We start from the raw sequence: 19546 nt of genomic DNA on the forward strand, positions 1-19546 counted from the left end.
GTATGGTGAGAAAATTAATTTCCATAGAGTTACAGTAAAAATATAATAATTACCATCTCTCTTTTGACTCAGCAGTTGACAAAAGAATAATTACCTTTTTGGAGGTATTTTTAACTTAGCCTTTTAAGTATAATGACTCTTGTCTGATTTTAGCATGTGTTTAATTTTTAAGACCTTATATGATAGCTATATTTAAAAAGTAGTACGTGTGCTATTTTTATTTATTGCCTTTTTTGCAGTACTTCCTAAGCAAGAGATTGAAGGAAACAATATGAATATCATACTTTTCAGGTATATTCATAACTATTTTTGGCTTGTCCTCATTAAAGGGGCTGTATGATGGCTGAGACAGGATTTCAGATGCTGTTTTCTTTAAGGTGTATTGCCTTCTACAGGAGTAAAGAGTCAACCTCAGAAGGAAAAATGTATTTTACTGACAACTTAGAGGAATGTCAAAGTATAATTTAAATACCTCTACTGAAGAATTCAGTTTTCAATGAAAGCATGAATTGATGAATGAATAGGAAGTCTCTTAAAGTTGTTACTAAGAAAAGATTCTAAAGATGGAAACATGGAGATATGTGAGTGTGTAACTGCCCAGCTAAAAAGATATAAATAGAAATAAAGAGAACATATATAAAGGATAAGGATAATATATCCTTTATAAAGGTTATAAAAAGAGAACATTGCCATATGAACAAAGTTAAAATCAAAACAATCCAAATACCTTTAAATTATGGTAATTACTCTGAGCAGCCTTTTATGGGATTGATTGTGGGCTCCAGCTGTCATGGAAGTTGTTTGAGTTTTCAAATTAAATTGTTGCCTCACATGGAGCTGTGAAGCATTAGCTATGTGTCACTCACCCAAATTAAAGGTTTCCATTTCTAGATTAGCTCCCCATCTGGGTTGTGCCAGGGAGTTGAAGATTTCTGTGGAATCAAGGTCTTTCAGAAGGGGCAGAGTCACAGTTCTTGCCTTTATGTGCAGGGTTACACCCAGTGTTGAGATTGTAAAGGTTTTATTGTGTTGGAAGCCAGATATCTAGAACTTTTCCTCTGAGAAAAACTCTTTTCCTCAGTTTTTCTGTGAAGGTGACTGTGCAAAAGCCCATCTCCTTGGAATTGGAGATCCTCTGGGGCTGGAGGGAGACTGCTCCACTCAGCAGGAACCTGCTGCAGTGTCACTTTGGCGTGACACCATGCTGGGGTGGCTTTGCCATCATCAAATGGCAATGGCAATGCTGCAAAACTGGAAATAGGGACACAAACATTTACAGCATACAACTCTTACATTTCCATTCTCAGCTGCAGTGGGCTCACCTCCTGCTCAGTATGGGGTTAATCTGCTCCTGCAAGAGGGGTAAAATTGTCCTGCACAAAATTGGGAATAAGTCTCACCTCTGGAATGGCTGGTGTGGTGTGACTGTTCTCTGGATCCAACATTGCTGTTTCTACCTTGCCAATTTATCTTTATTCATGGCCTGTGCGAGGCACTGGTTGAAGGACATGTTGCTCCAGGAGCAGCTGGAGTAAGGATGTCTGGTTTGCTTTTTTTTTCTGTTCAGTTTTGCACTTAGAAAACAAGCAGATATTGTTTGGATTAAAGGGAAAGAAAAAAAAAAAAAACAGAGTCTGCTATGTAAAATTTGCTCAGAACTCTGTATCCCTCTTCGGTTTAATCATCTAAGAACAAATGAGATTTTCTGTTGGGAAGTAGTTTTATATGTATTTGTGTTCCTTGCCCTTGTGCAGTAGTACTGCCAATTATATTTATTAGCCCTAAATATTAAACAGCTGGAAGGATTCCATTGTATATAAATAAGACATTTGAGACCTGGGAGGTTGCCATTTCTAATACAGCCAGCTGGTGCTTTTTACAGTTACATTCAGCACAACACTACTGAATTTCACTTCCATTGAGTGTTGTGTTAATGACAATAGGAGAACGTGGGGTGGTTTGGGATTTCTCTAGGAAATGCCATTGTGTAAAAATACATTGTTCTGAAAGACTGGCTAGCAGGGAAATCCTATATTATGCACCTGTTTTGTGCATTTTGACGTAAATATTTTTTTTATTTATGTGTTTTGCTGGCAAATCCAAAACAACAAACTGCAGGGGCTTTTCAAATGTGAATTTTTAAGTGTTCTTGTGCCACAGATGTTTTTCACTTTCTCTGTTGTGGTGCTGTTTTCCCATTTAAGTAATGGTTTCATCTTTAAATATTCTGCTTGCTGATGCTTCTGAAAGCATTTGGCCATCCTTTTATTATTGTTTTTTTAATGCAGGCATCATTGTTATGGTACAAGAAATAGCTAAAATAGTAACAAAAATATTGCCCCACTATTAATTTGTTCCTAATTTATTTGTTAGAAAACTGAGACATAAATGTGGGTGAGGGATATCTTCCTGTTTAGGTAGCCAGCAAACAGTTTGGAGAAGTGGATTCTTCCCACTTTTGATTGACTGTGTCCTGATTATTTCTTTGTGATCACTGCCTGTGGGGGTGGCTACATCCAGTTACATCCAGTGCTAGGCAGTGCTTTAGGTGAAGCAGAGGATGGTGCTGGACAACCTGATACTTCTTATTTGTGTTATTACTGAACATTTACAGGAGCTGATTGTTATGAGCTGAATGTCCTGTCTAACATTGGGTGAAATAATTCCTTGAAGACACATTTTTTTTCACCAGATTGCCACATCCACATCTTTGTGTGAGATCTATCTTGGATAAATTTCCATCTCTGAAACAGCTACACTTAGAGGCTGAATCTTATCTAGTTTATTCAATGCTTGTGTAGAAAACTACTTTTGTAAGAATTATTGCTCAGTACAGATTTCAGCCATGGGGACTGTTGTGGTGAGAACTTCCCAGAAAATCTTCTTGACCTGTGAGATAAATAAGATTGAAACCTGCTTCTTCAGGAGATACATAGCTTAGGACTAAAAAAAGCAGCTGTAAATGCTTTTCTTGTCCAAGCTCTGGAGGGGTGTCTGAATGCTGGATTCAGATATCTGTTAGGAAGTAGATGTTTTCCTCCTTGACCTTTGTACCTCACTGTGATGAAGAGGCTTTTGCTTGCTGAAGGGTGAGAATCAGCTGTCCTTACAAATTTGATGATGAAGTACTCATCTGCCAATTAGAGATGGGGGAGAAAAGATGGCTTTCCTCATCTTTCTGCAATTTGGTTTGATTATTAGTTGAGTATTCCTATGATAAGCTATGCACTCTTGCTTTCTTGGTATTGTTTATGTGTGCTTAGCTTCTATAAGACATTTATTACAATATTTATTTTGTTTTATTTGACAGTTCTTTAAAAGCTCAGAAGCATAACTGCATGGAACACAGATCTGTCTGGTTTGGATAATTTGGGATAAATTTGGGGCTAGTTATATGGTAAAATTCTAGACCTCACTTTTTCTTGGGGAAGTTTAGTATCTGGATACTCTAAATGTTTCTCATCTCACCTAAACACTCAGCAGACAAGATATTAATATTTTGTCTTGGCTGTAATTCTGAAACTCTTTTATTTAGCTATGAAGAAGCCCAAGTTTTAGATTGAAGGTATGAGTGTACCAGAGTTTGTGTCTTATGAAGGTTTATGTGAAAGAAATGATAATTTCACTGTATGTATAACTTAATCAGAAAACTCTTGCAATGTGATTTATTCTTTCATTTACAACTTAGAAAAAACTGAAAACCTCTGGCTAGCATCAGTGGCCTGAGGTAATTTTATTGGTTTTTTGAATGTCAAATGTAGGAAAAAAAATTCCAGGTACTTTAAAAGTTTCTTAAAATCCCAAATCAGATCATTCTCTGTCCTCTGATCTCAGCTGGTTGGTACTTATGGGCCTTGAATCAGCATCTTTGGTGATGTTATAAGGAAATTTTCCATCCTGATGATCTGCTCTGGTATGCATTCTTCTATAATATGGTCATTATAGGATTTTTGTTAATAGCAACCTTTAAGAGCTCTTGCATCTTGCTACTATTTTGTTAAGCTTTTAAACAGCATGTGGGGAAGTTATTTTTTTTATCTAGACTTGAATTATTTTAATGCTCATTTCAAATTGGAGTTTTATACTTTGTAGTTTAAGAGTTTTATAGCAATGTGATGCTGACAGAAAAAATGTTTTTTTTTTGCAGTCACACAGTTGCATATATGTTGTATTGTAAATCAAAAAATATCCCTTTGCTTCTTATTTTAATTCAATTTTTTTTTTTATTATGATGGAGAAAAAGACACAAAAAGTGATGTCACAGGCAGGATGAAAGAATTGAGATCACTCATGTCCTAGATTCCCACATTGAGAGGGAACTTTTCATTCAGACAGCTCATGACAGCCTAGAAACGTCCTACATTCCTCTGTACATTTCCTTTTGTAAAGAAATTGCATTTCCTTTTGTAAAGAAATTGCAAGAAATAAACCAAAGCCGTAAGTCCAGCACAGTGCCAGATCTTGGAGAAGAAAATCCTTTTAGGCCCAACTTTGTCACTCAGACACATGAGTTAGACCCTCTCACTGGGGATCTGGAGGTTTTTCTACACCGCTGAAAGCAATCTCTTGTTTCCTGTCATTAACAGTATCCAAAGAAGATTTTAAAAAGTGAAAAGCAAACAAAAGAACATTTTCCAAAAGCCAAATTACACGCTGGGAAAGGAGTGGTGCTATGGCACTTCTGGAAATGCTTCAAAAGTATTGAAAGGCATCAGGGGGAAATTGATCATTCCTATTGGACTTGGAGGAGGATAGTCCTGTCATTTCATCATTCTAGAATTTAGGACTTGCCTATTAATTTCCTCTCTAACAATAGGCGAGACTCATAAATATCCATTTGTTTTGTACAGTATTGAAAGAAATTCCAGCTGGGACACCTCTGAAGTGTAATGCTCTGTGGACCAGAGCTACTTGAGATTTAGTTTTTATTTGTCACTACCTTGATCTCATTTGATTGATAATAAATTAGGCCAATGTCCCCAGGTTGGGTCTGTTTTGTCCGTGGCAGTAGCAGGTGAGTGATCTCTCCCTCTACTTATCCTGACCCACAAGTCTTTTGTTGTATTTTCTCTGCCCTGTCCATCTATTTTGTTTGTTTTCTTTTTTTTTCCTGCTTAATTCCATCCCTGGAATAAGAATTCCTCTCTATTTATTATTTTAAAATATTTTTAAAAGAAATTTTGTAATGATTGTAAATTTGCAGAGCAAGTTGAACACATGAATTGCAAGTACCAGAATAAAAATTAAAACAAGTACGAAGGCAAGGTTTGAGAAACCTTACTTAATGGAAAAAGCTCAATGTTCTTGATTATCTGTTTACCATTAAGATCCCTTTGAAATGGCAGTCCAGAGGCTTACTGGCAAGAGTTGCAATGTATGAGCAATGCAAAGGTACTGCTTGCTTTTTACTTTGATCAATGATAGTTATTGAATTCCCAAATGTACTTGAATTTGGTACATGTTGTGATTTGAATGCTCTTTCTGTCGTTTTGATGAGTTATTTTATCTTCTTATAATGAAATAGCTACAGTATCCACAGCTTTATAACTGTTAAAGTATTTTAGTCAATTTAGCACTGAGAGAGTGGCCCTTCCCTTCAGCAATGCTTTAGCATTAAATGATAGATCTACAGTTTTGTTGTTTATGTAAGTGAGAAACTTCTGGCAAAAAAAAGTTATCGTGAGACTTGTTCAGAAAACTAACATCTTGCTGTGGAGATGTTTTAAACTGTTCCAGTTCCTGGTTTTGTCTCTATGTCCCACTGGACATTTAAAATAGAACTGATTAGAAATTATATGGAAATGATAACCATTGAATTACATTCTGAATCAGCACGAGCTGCTTAAAATGCCTGTAAAATTTGGTTTCATTATATGATCCTATCTAGTTTCGTCCAGGTGTTGTTACTCAGTATTTATTTGTCCAGGTAAGAGCTGCAGACAAATCAGTGCATCCAGCTTCACTGGAGGCAATTATGGCTCTTTGAGGCAGGGTTGGATTGTTGGCTCAGGGCCTGTGCTTGTGCAAGGACATCTGTCAGAGGAGGGTCCTTCACTCAGTTTTGGGGAGCTGGCAAAGGCTGGGAACCAGGGTCCAGCTGCCTCTTCTGCAGGCAGTAGCTCATCCTTCTGTGGCTGGTGCCAAGGTCTCAAGTGGCCATGGGCTCCAGTGTGGTAATTTTGACTCAAAAAGTCCCTGCACTGCCGGCTCTTTTTGGAAATAGATTCTGTTATGGCATGCTGCAGCATATCAGCTGCTGTAGACACATCCAAGATTGTGTTTTAAACTCTGTTGAGCTAGTCAGGAAGAGATAAAACTTGTGTATAGTCAGGTCTGTAAAGTGAATTGCAATAAACTTGGTTTCAATTAAAGGAAAGAGTATTTACACTGCTTTTATCTGCTGGTTTAATAACATGGTTTAAAATCACATCTTCATTGCTGTGTGGACAATTTCATTGTGCAGACCAGCTCTTAGTCAGATCAAAACTTCCTTAAATTAGTGGGTTGAGACTGAGAACTCTCAGATGCTACTGTGATATGTCCATGGGTTTTTTAACTTTCTTTGTATATGTGTGTGATATACATGCATTGTAAACCCAAGAAACTGTAAGCACTTCTGCACCATGATTTTTGTCTTTATAGTGGGAATAGTTCTTTCCTCTCCTACTGTCTGCACTAACGTCCTGTAGCAAAAGGTGCTTATGTAAAACAAGTAATTATTAGACTGAGATCTTAAATAGGAAGTTGATATAACTTGATTTTTGAGCGAAGATGTTTTTCTGGTAGAAATTCTTCTTTGTCTCCCTTCCTCAGGACTGGCAGTGACTTCTAACAATATACTTGATTCTCCAGTTTTTGTTGTGGGTTTTTTTCTTATTTTTCCTATGATTGGATAAATATTCCTCTTTGGTGAGTGTGACTTTGGAAACCAGGTAGGACTGCCATGTGAGTAATTCTCAAGTAGGAAGTACCTTCCGTTTTGGGTCAAGAGAATTTGTCAGCTGATGACTGCTGTAAAAACAAGTCATGACCCTGTGTTCTTCAAAAACCATTCCCGTGTCACAGTCTATATAGTCCACAGAAGAACCAACTAATCAAAATGTGGTAAATTGGTAGTAATTCATAGTCCAGCTCAACCCAGTTTCCGAAATGATTGTTTGTCTGGGGTATATATATCCCAAGGAAAATCGATTGTCATGCTTTGAATAAATATAAAAATGTAGCATTTTATTGCAACTGTATGGAATTTCAGTTGGAGCCATTGACTTTTGTTTAATCTTAGAAATAAAGCTGGTTCTAACAGTGCAAATGTGTGTTGTCCTTGAGGATCTCCTCCATTTGAGGTGAGTGTAGTTGTAAAGCCATGGAATTGTGGGTGAAAGGACAGCATTGCTAATTGTTTAGGAAATCACAGGTTTTTAATAATGCAAAACAGCTGTAGCATCTCTTTCATTCACTTTGAAGTAAACTGGTAAAAACTGACTTATTAATGGAAAATTCTGTGATCATTTAAGATGTTTTTAATTTTTATTAAGAAAAAAGTAAGAGGAGGTTCAACCGGACATTATTGTTTATTTTTTAGTGATGCCCAAACAAAGTTATTTTTGCATTTTCACAGCTTTTGGTCTAAATTTTTTTTTTTTTTTTTGTTGGTATAATAATGAACCTTAAAACATTTTCTTTTCTTCTTTTTTTTTATTTTTTTAATCCAGTGGGAAGAGATCAGTGGTGTTGACGAGCATTACACTCCGATCAGAACTTACCAAGTGTGCAATGTCATGGATCACAGCCAGAACAATTGGCTGCGGACGAACTGGATCCCGCGCAACTCGGCTCAGAAGATCTATGTGGAGCTCAAGTTCACCCTGAGGGACTGCAACAGCATCCCCCTGGTGCTGGGCACCTGCAAAGAGACCTTCAACCTCTACTACATGGAGTCTGACGATGACCACTCGGTCAAGTTCAAGGAGCACCAGTTCACAAAGATCGACACCATCGCGGCCGACGAGAGCTTCACACAGATGGACCTCGGCGACCGAATCCTCAAGCTGAACACGGAAATCCGTGAGGTGGGGCCCATCAGCAGGAAGGGCTTCTACCTGGCTTTCCAAGATGTGGGCGCCTGCGTTGCCTTAGTGTCGGTGCGGGTGTACTTCAAGAAGTGCCCTTTCACCGTCAAGAACCTGGCCATGTTCCCAGACACAGTGCCCATGGACTCTCAGTCACTGGTGGAGGTGAGGGGCTCCTGTGTCAACCACTCCAAGGAGGAGGAGCCCCCCAAGATGTACTGCAGCACGGAGGGAGAGTGGCTGGTGCCCATTGGGAAGTGCTTGTGCAACCCTGGCTACGAGGAGAGAGGCTTTGCGTGCCAAGGTAACGACGCCCTGCGTGCCCGTAGCTCTGCTCTGAGCTGGGGCTTCCCCTGCTCCCTGTGTTGGGTGGTGCTCCTTTTCTCCAGGTTCTGGATCTCTGCAGAAATATCAGTCAGTTAGGTGGTAAAATTGCTGTGCAAATGGGGGTTGTTCAAGCTGTGTTAATAACGTAATTTGCTAAAAATATTTGGCAAGAGTCAACAGGTGATTTTTAGTAACACATTGTGTAGTAAATCTAGCCTCTCCTACCACTCTTGGACTTTCTTCCAGTTTACAAAGGTTTTCTTAAATGTTTGTGTCAAAAAAGTGATTTTTTTTGGTGTCTGTCTTTTAAACCTTGTGTCTCAATATATGGCATTTGCCACTGAGCTGTGTTGATTAATTGGGATTGGTTGGTAAAAAATATGTGGTATTGCTCCTGTAGCAAAACTACTAAATGCAGATACATGTGGAAGATTAACAATTGAAGTTTATTCATAAATACTAATGTATTTTAACTCCATCTTCTTCAAACTTTTGATTTCTGCAAACTGGGGTTATGTGAATGCTCCCTACAACAAGAGTACACTGGGGATTTGGATTTTTTACAGAAATGGTTATTCAAATCTTAGAGGAATGCATGTTGTATTTACTAATTTTGGTATCAACCAAGATGATAGCAGCTAACATTTTTATGCTTTTTATAAAATTACATTTTGAAGTTTTGTGCTGATTCAGTCTTTTCACAGCGTGCCTTGAAGGGTGTTGGCTGTGGCAAAGGGTCTTCTGTTAAATACATAAGTAAAAATTAAACAGTAATGTCTTGAAATCCCATAGTTGGAAGCAGAATAGCTGAGATGTTTACTGTGGGGTGTGTGTATGTGTAGAACAGAAATTTAAAGTCTTCTGAACTTGGTTGGGATAGTGCCTACTCCTTTTTAATCAGCCCTGCAGCAATACTTATGTCAAACAAGTAAGTCCTGGGGAGTTACTGAGAACCCAACAAATCATAGCCATGACTTTTTCTCAGAAAATGTCAGGTAACCATCTGGGGAAAGGGGTGAGAGTGTTCTTGCTTTGATTTTTCTTTTAAGTAGATTTTAAATAATCTTTTGCCCTTGAATACATTGAGTAGCCAGGTCTGAGGATGCTTTTCTGGGGTAACATACTGCCATTTATAAAAAAACAAAGTAAGCTCTTCTGTTAAGAGCTGAATTCAGGGGAGGATATTTTATTGTTCAGAAATGCTTTATCATGAGCCTCCTATAGCTACACTTAGAAATGCTAAAACGTGGGTGAATCTTTTATCCCCTGTATATATTCTTGCATGCTACAAAGCCTGTGTTCCTGTAAATGGTTGGAAGCTGTTGGTTTAGAGTTTCAGTCACAGGTGAGCACAGAGACTACAACTGAGCAAAAGTAAAGCTAAATAAATTAAACTAAACTTTTATTAAAAACAAGTTCCCAAATGCTTGAGGCAGGCAAGGCAGCTCCTACTGAGTTCTGCAGAGAAAATCAGACCATAGAATGAATATATTTTTCTGGTTTGGTTTTTTTGCTTCCTCATTGACTGTTGATCAAGGGGGTTATGTATGATGAAGCCATTAACAATAGCAACAGGTCCTTCTGGCTTATTCTGGTTTAACATAGAATGTTCTGCTAACTCTTATTGGAAGTGATATTAATCAGATCCTTTCAGTGTGTGTGATTGAAGTGGCTCTTTAAAAGCAGGAACTCAAAACCTCATATTTGTTGGCGTTGGTGGTGCAGCAGGCATTGGAAAACTCAGAAAACCAGTTCAGCTTTGACCTCAGGATCAAGGCTGCTGCTGCATCTTTCCTTTTCTTTTTCCTCTCCTTTTGCTACATCTTTTAGGGTGTTTAAGGATTTTTGCATTTGTTTTTTTGGGTTTTTTTGTCATCAAAAGGGCAGTAGGATCAGGATTGTGGCAATGTAACCCCAAAATGCTGTTACAAGCATGAGCTGGAATGAAGGCATAATTTAGGGAAAATAAGTTTCAGGTGAAGTCTGAAGGAGTAATTAGTAGCAGAGGTTATTGTCTTCCCAGTGGTTGAAAACATTTAAGAGCTTCTCAAGATCTTAAGAGATCACTACTTGGTCCTGTGTTCAGACTGTTTCTGATTTTGTTTGTTTCCATAATGCTGTTTTCATAAACAGTGTCATTTTGCATTAGCATGAGATTATAACTGAGGATTAAAATGAAGGACTTTAATGTTGTAAGATCAGCCTATTTAAATTCCATTCAGAACACTCTTCTTTGTACTTGGAAAACTAGGCACAGTCATGGCCTCCCAAATAGCACAAATGTCACTGATTTCTTGACTGCTTTCTTTTCTCTGCATAACCAGGAAAAGTCAACATAAACTCAGACCATTTTTTGTCATTGGTGCATGCTTTTTATAACACTTTGTATCTAAGCTTGTATGTATGATGGGCTCTTTCTGGGTGGAATATTGTTCTGTTCTGTATCCTGTTGACTGATTTTTTTCCTGTATAGCACCAATATCCCTGCCTATCAGTCAGCAAAAGAATTTCACTGTGGCCATCCTTGTCCTCCTTATTGGGTGTTTGTGGAGCAAAGATTTCCCAAAAATGATACACTTGAGGTTAATAGCTTAAGATTTAATTCCTTGTCTAGCAAAGGCTTGTTTTGCTCAGTGTTTTGGAGGGATTAGAGTTTGTCTGAAGCAAGATGTGTTGGAGAGCAAGTTGGAAAAACCACCCTTTCGTACCCATTTTTCACTTTAATTAATACATATATTAGTTAATTTAAAAGGTATATATCATACACTGTAAGCTGTTTGTTATTACAGCTTTTTTTTTAGCATCACAGTGATCCTGTCTACTTAATCTTATTTTAATATTTCATGGTAGAACAGGTCTTCTTCCTCACGACGTCTTTTATAAATTATATTTTCCTGTCACTCTGTCCAAACTACATATTCCTGGCATCTTCTCTCTTAGAATTAGTGTTTTAATTAGGGGAAAAATCCCCCCATTGACTGGAACTACATACTAAACTTAATACTTTCTAATAATCTCCATCCTGCTCCTCAGTCAACAAGGGAAAAATCATCTTTTCAAGTTGTTCCCCATCAAACAGGCAGAATAATCAGGTTAGATCTGTCTTAATATTCTTTCTCTGACAGTGACTAATGGCATCCTCCTAAGGAAACTAAGGGACAGTTTAAGAAACTAAATAAAAGTGCTGCTTTCCTGGGTGAAGCTTCTGCCAGTCTACTGCCGACTTTTTAAGATTTAGGACACGTTTTTCAAGAAAGACTGTGTACCTTAGGAGTCAGTGACCAGTTTTATTTTGAGCACTATAGAAGAACTAGATCTCACTCTCTGAAGGTTGGTTAGTTGGGGTGTTGATACCAAAATAAATGGGAAAATGTAAGATAAATGGCAGAAAAACTATCTGTAGTTCTGTAATGATCTGAACGTCTCCTCAGGGAAATAATGGAAACCTCATTTCAGGAGTTGTTTTTTAAAGAATTGCAGTAACCAGATGATAAAGGAAATCCTGCACTGGCAGGTTTGGACTAATAAATCTTTTCCATCCTGAATGTGTCTATTCTGTTGGTTATTTCATGCACTTGAGGAAGACCAGTTGGACATGAAAAAGGTTATTTTTCATTACAATATACTTAATTAGCAAGCCTGCAGTGGGAAATTGTTTATCCATGTGGGACCATGAGTGAGCTTGAAGGCTTCCAACAGGTGACCCTCTAGACCAAAACCAAATTTTCTGGCTGTGGTTATCAAATTAAAAATTTAAATTGGTGGGCCTGAACAGAATGACCCAAAAAGCACAGAATAACATATTCTGCATGGTGGTGTTTCAAGGTATAGTTCTAAATTTTAGTTGGTGGACTTGAGGAAGTCTGAACTGTAAATTTCCTATGTAATGCTGTGTAATAAAGTTGTAAGTTTTAATCATGAGTGACTGATACATTTTCTATAACAAAGCCAGAAGGAAAAAGAATGTAACCCAACAGTTCTTCCTTATGTGTTTAACTTTTAGCTATTAATCAGGTGGATTGAATGGGAGGAAAGGGAGTGAGGGGTAAAGGAGGGAGAGGATAAGTTCACCCACTGTGCCTGGTTATTGCAAAAACGACTTCACAAAATTTCCCCTAACACTAAATTTTTCAGTACTTCCAGTTGTGCAGTGAGCATCTCCTAAATCATATTTCTCTGTCTGAGTTTCTGGAGATATGAAAGGAATGCCATCTGTGGCTGCTATATCTGAACCATCACATCCATTGCTTAATTCTTTGAGTGGAATGACTGCTGCACTTGAGGTAAAAATATGTAAAACATCATTAATACCAAGGAAGCAAAGCATTTCTCCAGACTTCTTTTTTTTCTTCTATGCTTTAAATAACCATTTTTTCTCTGCATAAATAAATCTAATTTCTACGTTTCTAGATCAGTAGGAAAAAATATGACTTTACATGTAAAGAGAAAGAGATACTGTGGGGAACGACTCAATTTTGTGCAAGTGAAAACAGAAAGAAGGCACAAATGCTTTTTGGAGATGCAAAGTTTCCCTTGGAATTAACTGAGTGGCTTGGATGTGTTACACTGCAAAAATGTGTGGCCTTAACTCTTAGACTCTGCACAGGAACAATTATATATAATAAAATATAGGCAATGATCATATGGAGATCATACAATATAATAATGGAACAATCAAAAAAGTTTCCTTTTACATGAAATCTGAAAAAGCTGGTCTGAGGTGTGTTTTTTTAAGCAGAGGTCTGAGGTGTGTTTTTTTTATTCCTTTGGTTTGTGTTGTTTCGATTTTAAAAAGCGGGAGAGATGCTTTTTAAAAGGACTCCTAATCTTTCAAGCTGGTAAACTAAAATGACAGCAGCTATAAATTATGAATCACTTTATTTGTAAAATATTCATTGTTTTGATCCACTTTATATTCTGTAAGTACATAAACAGAGCACAACAGTGAAGGATTTACCTTCCTGCTTAGAATTTATTTAACTCTTACAATAGTTATGTCGAAGATGTCCAGATGATTTTTATGGGACAATAATTATGTTGCATTCAATACTTCCTAAAGATCCCAGCCAGCTTTTTATTTAACATTTTCTGACTGTTACAAATTTGGAAAAGATTCTCCAATTTGTTCATCATAAGCAGTAGATATAAAAATGCAAGTTTTTAAGGCAAAATTTATTGGGCACAAAGTTGTGATTTTTTGACCGCATTTCTCACACATCCTGAAGAAAAAACCCAAAATTCTGAAATTATTGGAAAAGAGATTATTTTTTGATACAATACTATGCATATTCTTTCATACATATAAGAAAAGTGTTCTTTTGGCCCTTTTTAGTTTCTTGAAAAACCCTTTGCTAAATTTTTTGGAGATTGTGATAGAAGTATTTAAAAACATTATTATAAATATTACTATAAAGTTTTTAACACTCAGTGATGAGGAGCTTGAATGTAACATTACTGTTGAGTGTTCTTAGATACAATATAGTGTCAATATATAGCAGTACTAGATAATTTAAAATTGAATTTTTGTCTTTAAAACCAGGTGGGAAATAGAAAGGTTCACTCAGAAAAAATGGAAATATTTGCAAAAGTGTTAATTACTCACAAAATGGAAATTAATACTATTGTATGTTTGTTTAACCCAGATATGTTACCACTTTATAAGTGTTTGTTCTGCCACTTTGTGGGTGTGTTGGCAGTTTTTTCCTTGTCTCCCTTACCTACTTTTCAAGCAACAAAATGACCACCCCACTCCAAACCCTGACAAAGGAAACTCCTCAAACACCCCACTGGAACCTAGGCTCTCTCCAATTTAGCAACTTTGTGAAAAATTTACTTGCTCTTCACAACACCGAAATATTTGTCTTAATTCTCTGACACCTGTTCAAGAGCACTACCACTGAATTTGTGTGCAGGATTTACTGCAGGAATCTCCCAGATGTCTGTCACTGAGAATCCTAAAGGATCTTGCTGGCATTTCCTTAACCTTTTCACTGGAATGGGTTCCCTTCTTTGGAGGTTTTCAAAAGATTAAAGACTAAATAATGAGGATCATCCTCAGCGTGTTTTGCTCACCGTGCCCTGGGTGGTTTTTCAGGCTTGGAGTTGCACGAAAGTTGCATTGTCAGTGGGAATTTAGGGAACTTTTTCCATTGGTTTCCCTGCCACTGGCAGAGTTTATGGAGCCATTTGACAATCCCTTATTAGTTCCAGAGTGGAACTTTTAAAGGCTGATAGGGCTGCATTATCCCGGCAGCTGGCACTAGGCTTTAAATAGAGAGCAATGGCAGCAAGAGCTGTGAGTTTTGATAACACACAGCTCTGAAAATGCTGTCAGAGTAAGGACCATCTTGAAAAATTAGTACAAGACGAGGAGAATCTTCTCTGAGTCTGCTGCTCCTCGGTGTGAAGCACAAGATGTTGTCAAAACACGCTGTTGGCAGACATCTAAATAACCAGCAATTGATAGCAGACTTTATTGAAACACTCAGACTGCGGGAGAAGTAGCAACATTTGCTGTTTCTTGCATGACAAACTCAATAACATTCAGTTCATTTGTAGTGCCTCATCCTCCTTACGTTTGAAATTCTGCTATTCTGTCTGAAATTCAGTGTTCTTTATGGCGTGCCAGGAAAATAATAACTTGGACTTCACACAGCCTTTTTGGGAGAGAAAATACAAAGTTCACTGCCTAGAATTTGTTTGTGGCTTCAGTTTTAAGTATCAGATACCCTGGCAATTAGTGTATTTGTTGTTCTAAGGCAGGGATAGCCCTAAATGATGACAAATCCTTCCCAGGTCAAGGAGGTGAACTATTTCACCGTCATGGCTCTGTGGGTTCAGTGCTTGTCTACTGTAAGGTTAAAATTTGATGTGATAATTTAGAACAGCTGCTCTTTGACAGGAAGATTCACTTTCAGCAAGGGAAGAAAAAGCCATATGGTAAAAGCTGATGCTGTGCCAGGCCTGAATAGCTGCAGAAGTGATACAGGACAGTTCTCTTCAACAATAGGCTTGAAATAAGGCATTTTACTTGCCATTGGTGTTTCCAATGTGTGTGCTTTTTTGAATTGTAACTTAACTTTTTAAACTTTTTACAAGTACTTTTTTCTAGCTATTCTTATATAATACTTTTTATTAACAATCATGGTTAATTGACAGAAAAGGGTGGGGAGCTTTAACAGTACACAGTTCATTCATGGCCATATCCAGACCACTTTTTGTACTCTAAAAGCATATCAAAGTTTTATAGAATGATTGCTTCAAAATTTTTAAGTAAATTACCATGTATTTTTAGAGGCTGTGTGTCCCACACTTGACTTCAGATGCTTTTAGCAGAGTAATTCACTTAAGTGACGCTGCTTTTGTTCACATACTTAAATTTCAGTAAATTGAGCATGTGAAATAGCATGAAACCTCATGAAATTAGTAATTCCCTGTGCTCGTCCTAAACAGTAGTGATCAGTCGGAATAAGGTGGTCATCAGGAGTTCAGAATCTTATGGAGAATTTATCTGTCCTCCAATTTGGAGGAGGGGAATAATTTGTCACAATAATTAGTTCTATGTAAAAAAATCCACGGATTCTTTTTGATGTGGCAGAGATTTTTAAGGTGAGAATAACAGAATAAATTACTTAGAGTGCCCAGCTCTTACCTTTAAAAATGCCACTAAACAAGTGACCAAAAATCTTCCACCAGCAGTGCACTCCCATCTAGAAATACAACTTTTTTTGGTGTGTCCCATTCCCCTGTCTGCCCCCATAATGAGGATGGGACAAAAGCCTGTTGTTTAAAGAAGAAAAAAATTGTCTTCCCTTTTCCTAGGGAAAAAAAAAAGAAAAGATAAAATCTCTGAGGTGATTATAGTAAAGCAGTAAAATATGTTGAAATGGTCATCTGTTACCCAGCTGAGCTAAGAAAAGACCTAAAATGTGGCAAACATATTAAAGTAAAATATTAAACATGTTCTTTGATGTTTTGAAACCCTCTACAGAGGTCACTTAGGCAGAATTTGACCTAACCTGACCAGCCCCTTTATCTCTGTAAGAGGTAATTCTGAGATTTAGGTATGCACATATAGAATTGTTTATTTATAAATGTCATCTGTAGCAATTTTAAAATGCTACATTAATATTAGGATGATGTAGAATCCAGTAAGTAAAAATTCCTCCTTTGTTTTCCTAATGGAAGGGCATAATGTAGTCCTTATTGTTATTATAAAAAGAAATACAAGCACATTATTCAACAATATGTAGTTCAGATTTAACAGGAGCACCTCCAGCTGCTGTAATGTGCCTCTTTAGATGCCAGAACAACTTGAACTCTTTGAAGGTCTAACAGGATTTTTTTTCCTGATTTTGGTAATGTGATCCTAATACTAAGATGACAGCTCTGGGCAGTTTATTTTAAGAAGCTACTCTTCAAATCTGTTCTAGGAATTTTCAGGTTTTGCTCCCAAAAGGATAAAATGGAAAACTGAAACAGGGCTGAGGGACTGTGACTTGAAGTGAAGTCAAGGTGTATTAACCATGAGCATGAGATCACTGCTGCAGCTGCAAAAGTGGAGTTATCCTGGGGAGGAGGAGGAGGAGGCTGGGTGGGCAGCAGGACATTTTAACTGAAGTAGCAGCTGGTTAGAAATGTCAGGTAACCACAGCTAATGAACCTTCATCTTCATTAATTAATCTACCATTCCTTCAGCTGCTACTTTTATGCAGTGTATAATATCTCTGGCTTTTTTGACTGAGTGTCCAGAGCCTTCACCTCGATCAATAGGAATATTTGTAAATGCAGAGGATGGAATTAAGAAGACATGAAATTTTTATGTGTGAGTGGCATTTAACAAGCAATGTCAGTCTTGTTTCTCACACTGTGTGAGGGGATGAATTGTCAGTGAAATTAACAGTGAAAGGGGAATCAGCTTCTGTGTCTTTTCTCTGCCCACACCAACCACAGCAGATGGTGGAAGAAAGCTAAAAGCATTTTTATAAGAGGGTCAGAATAAGAAAGAGAATGAGAGGGAAGAGACTAGAGAGAAAAAAATCACCATAATAAATAAAATACACTTATTTCACTGAAACCTAAATGCTGAAATTAGTATTCTTAAAAAATACTTACGAAGTAAGAGGCTCTCCTGAGAAAAGAAGGAATACTGATTTTTAGTTCAGACGGGAGTATGAGTCAATGGTGTCTTTAAAGGAGAATGTAAATCTCTCTGTAGGTTTAGTCTGTGCCCAACTGCTAAAGATATTCATGTTTCTGGGAAAAAAATGTGGTGACTGCGTCAGGTCCTTGTTTGGGTAGGTCTCTGTCACAGTGTCACATGGAATTGGTCTGCAAATAATAATACTAGAATTTTCATAATGGTAGTGTAACACAGAGAGATTGAAAGCTGATGTGAGGTGCAGTACACAGTGACACATCTCCTGTGTTTCAGGGAGCCCTGTCTAAATGAAGCTGAACTAGAAAAGGTTTGTTATTTTTTCAAGAGTCTTCCTGTCTCTCTGAATTTTAATTGACCAGCATTTTAATAATGTTTCCCTGATTTTTTCCTTGTATCACTGAATTTACAAGGGCTCTGGGTGTGTACCTAGCAGCTTCTCAGAAATGATGGAAATTACTTGGGGGGTGGACTGGAAGATCTCCAGAGGTTCCTTCCAACCCTGACAATTCTATGATTCTGTGAACTTGAAAGCGAAAAGACTGCACCTTGTACTGAGCTCAGTGGACTGTTTTTTTTTTTTTTTTTGAGCTTTTCTGTCCAGTGGATTTATCCCTGCTCTGCAGCATCCTTAGTAGAGGAACATGAAATAAAGCACTTGTCAGTGATGTGGCATAGAAACTATGATCACATCCATGGTTTCCCTTTGTAGGGATGACTCAGAGGCGCAGTTTGTCATCCTCATCCTTTGGGAACAGCTGCTTCATGCCATATTCATGGGCAAGCAGCTGCTGTGGCCAGGGAGGAGCTGTGTGTGTGCAGCAGAGCTCAGAGTCCTCCTCTCCGGCTTTCTTTGGCCACTTGTAGAAGGTGAGAGGAGGTATCAGGTGATAGATCCCTCAGAGGCTTGGAGGAAGAGGGTAGCAGAGCTTGTTGGGCTGGGCAAAAGTTAATCCTTGTTTGCCCTCACGCTGCAGCCAGGCTCCTGATCTGTTCTAATCCACAGCAAATCTGAAATGTGATTGCAATAACACAGCTCACAGGAGTTTTCACTCAATTGGATTTTGGATTTTGCCTCTGATCCACAGCTGCAGTGTGATAACAACCTAACCTTTTAATTTTTAATCTCTTCCCTGAGCAAGTAGGCCCTGCTTCTCCCCAAAAGTTAAATACTAGTCTTTAATTGAAAAATACACAAAGCAATGCCAAATCCTGTGGTAAAAGCAGGTGTTCAGGCACAAGTCTGTTTAGTAAAGAGCTTATTTAAACATGGATTAAAGGCTTCTTTGGAAGTGAATGCATTGTTTTTTTTCTGTGCAATAATTACTTTCCAGAGCCTGTGTGTTTAAAAGAGTGCCTTAAAACCTAGCGTGTCCTCTATCCCAAAATCTCTAATAATTAGGGATTATTTTATAGCTTGTCAGTTATCCATCTGCTGGGAAGCTTCCTTGTCTGACATCCACAGATTGTTGTCATTCAACCTACAGATGTTTTCTTGGTTTTGTATGGTGTGGAGGAAAGAAGGCTCAGGGGAGACCTTTACCTGAAAAGAGGCTGTGGCAAGAAGTGGCCTTTTTTTTCCCAGAGAACTGCAGGACTGGAGGGGACAGCCCCAGGAAGGTTCAGGCTGGCCAGCAGGAAGAGTGGTTTTTCATGAAAGGTTGAGCAGGCATTGGACTGGACTGCCCAGGAAGGCGGTGGAGTCCTCATTCCTGGCAGTGTTCCAGAAACACCTGGACATGTTAGTGCCATGGTTTGGTTGGGCTGGATGGTGTTTGGTCAAAGGTTGGACTGGATGATGTTGGAGGTCTTCTCCAACGTTGGTGATTTTGTGATTCTGTGCTCCCCTGAGTCATTTTTCTTGGGTTCTGTGTTGTGCTCCTGCCTCCTGCATTCATCTTTTTGCTAGATTGGAGGTTTGAAGGCAGGGAGGGGATTTTATCCTGGATCAGTTTGGTCAAGTCTATCAGATTCCCAACCCCCCTGCCCAAAC

At 38.0% G+C, this 19546-nt stretch overlaps 1 protein-coding gene across 7 annotated transcripts in view; it reads left to right on the forward strand.

The window, feature by feature from the left end:
• EPHA3 (EPH receptor A3) overlaps nucleotides 1-19546 on the forward strand; it is a 173756-nt gene that overhangs the window by 45843 nt on the left and 108367 nt on the right. For 6 of the 7 annotated variants that reach the window (XM_068180445.1, XM_068180446.1, XM_068180443.1 and 3 more), the window contains one exon: nucleotides 7713-8373. In XM_068180445.1, coding sequence (XP_068036546.1) covers nucleotides 7713-8373 — 661 coding nt within the window. Of the gene's footprint in view, nucleotides 1-6016; nucleotides 6174-7712; nucleotides 8374-19546 lie in introns of those variants that run through there. The other variant, XM_068180448.1, reaches the window with a different exon arrangement.

Source organism: Anomalospiza imberbis, chromosome 2 (genome assembly GCF_031753505.1).
Source record: "Anomalospiza imberbis isolate Cuckoo-Finch-1a 21T00152 chromosome 2, ASM3175350v1, whole genome shotgun sequence".
In the NCBI taxonomy this organism is placed as follows: Eukaryota; Metazoa; Chordata; class Aves; order Passeriformes; family Viduidae; genus Anomalospiza; species Anomalospiza imberbis.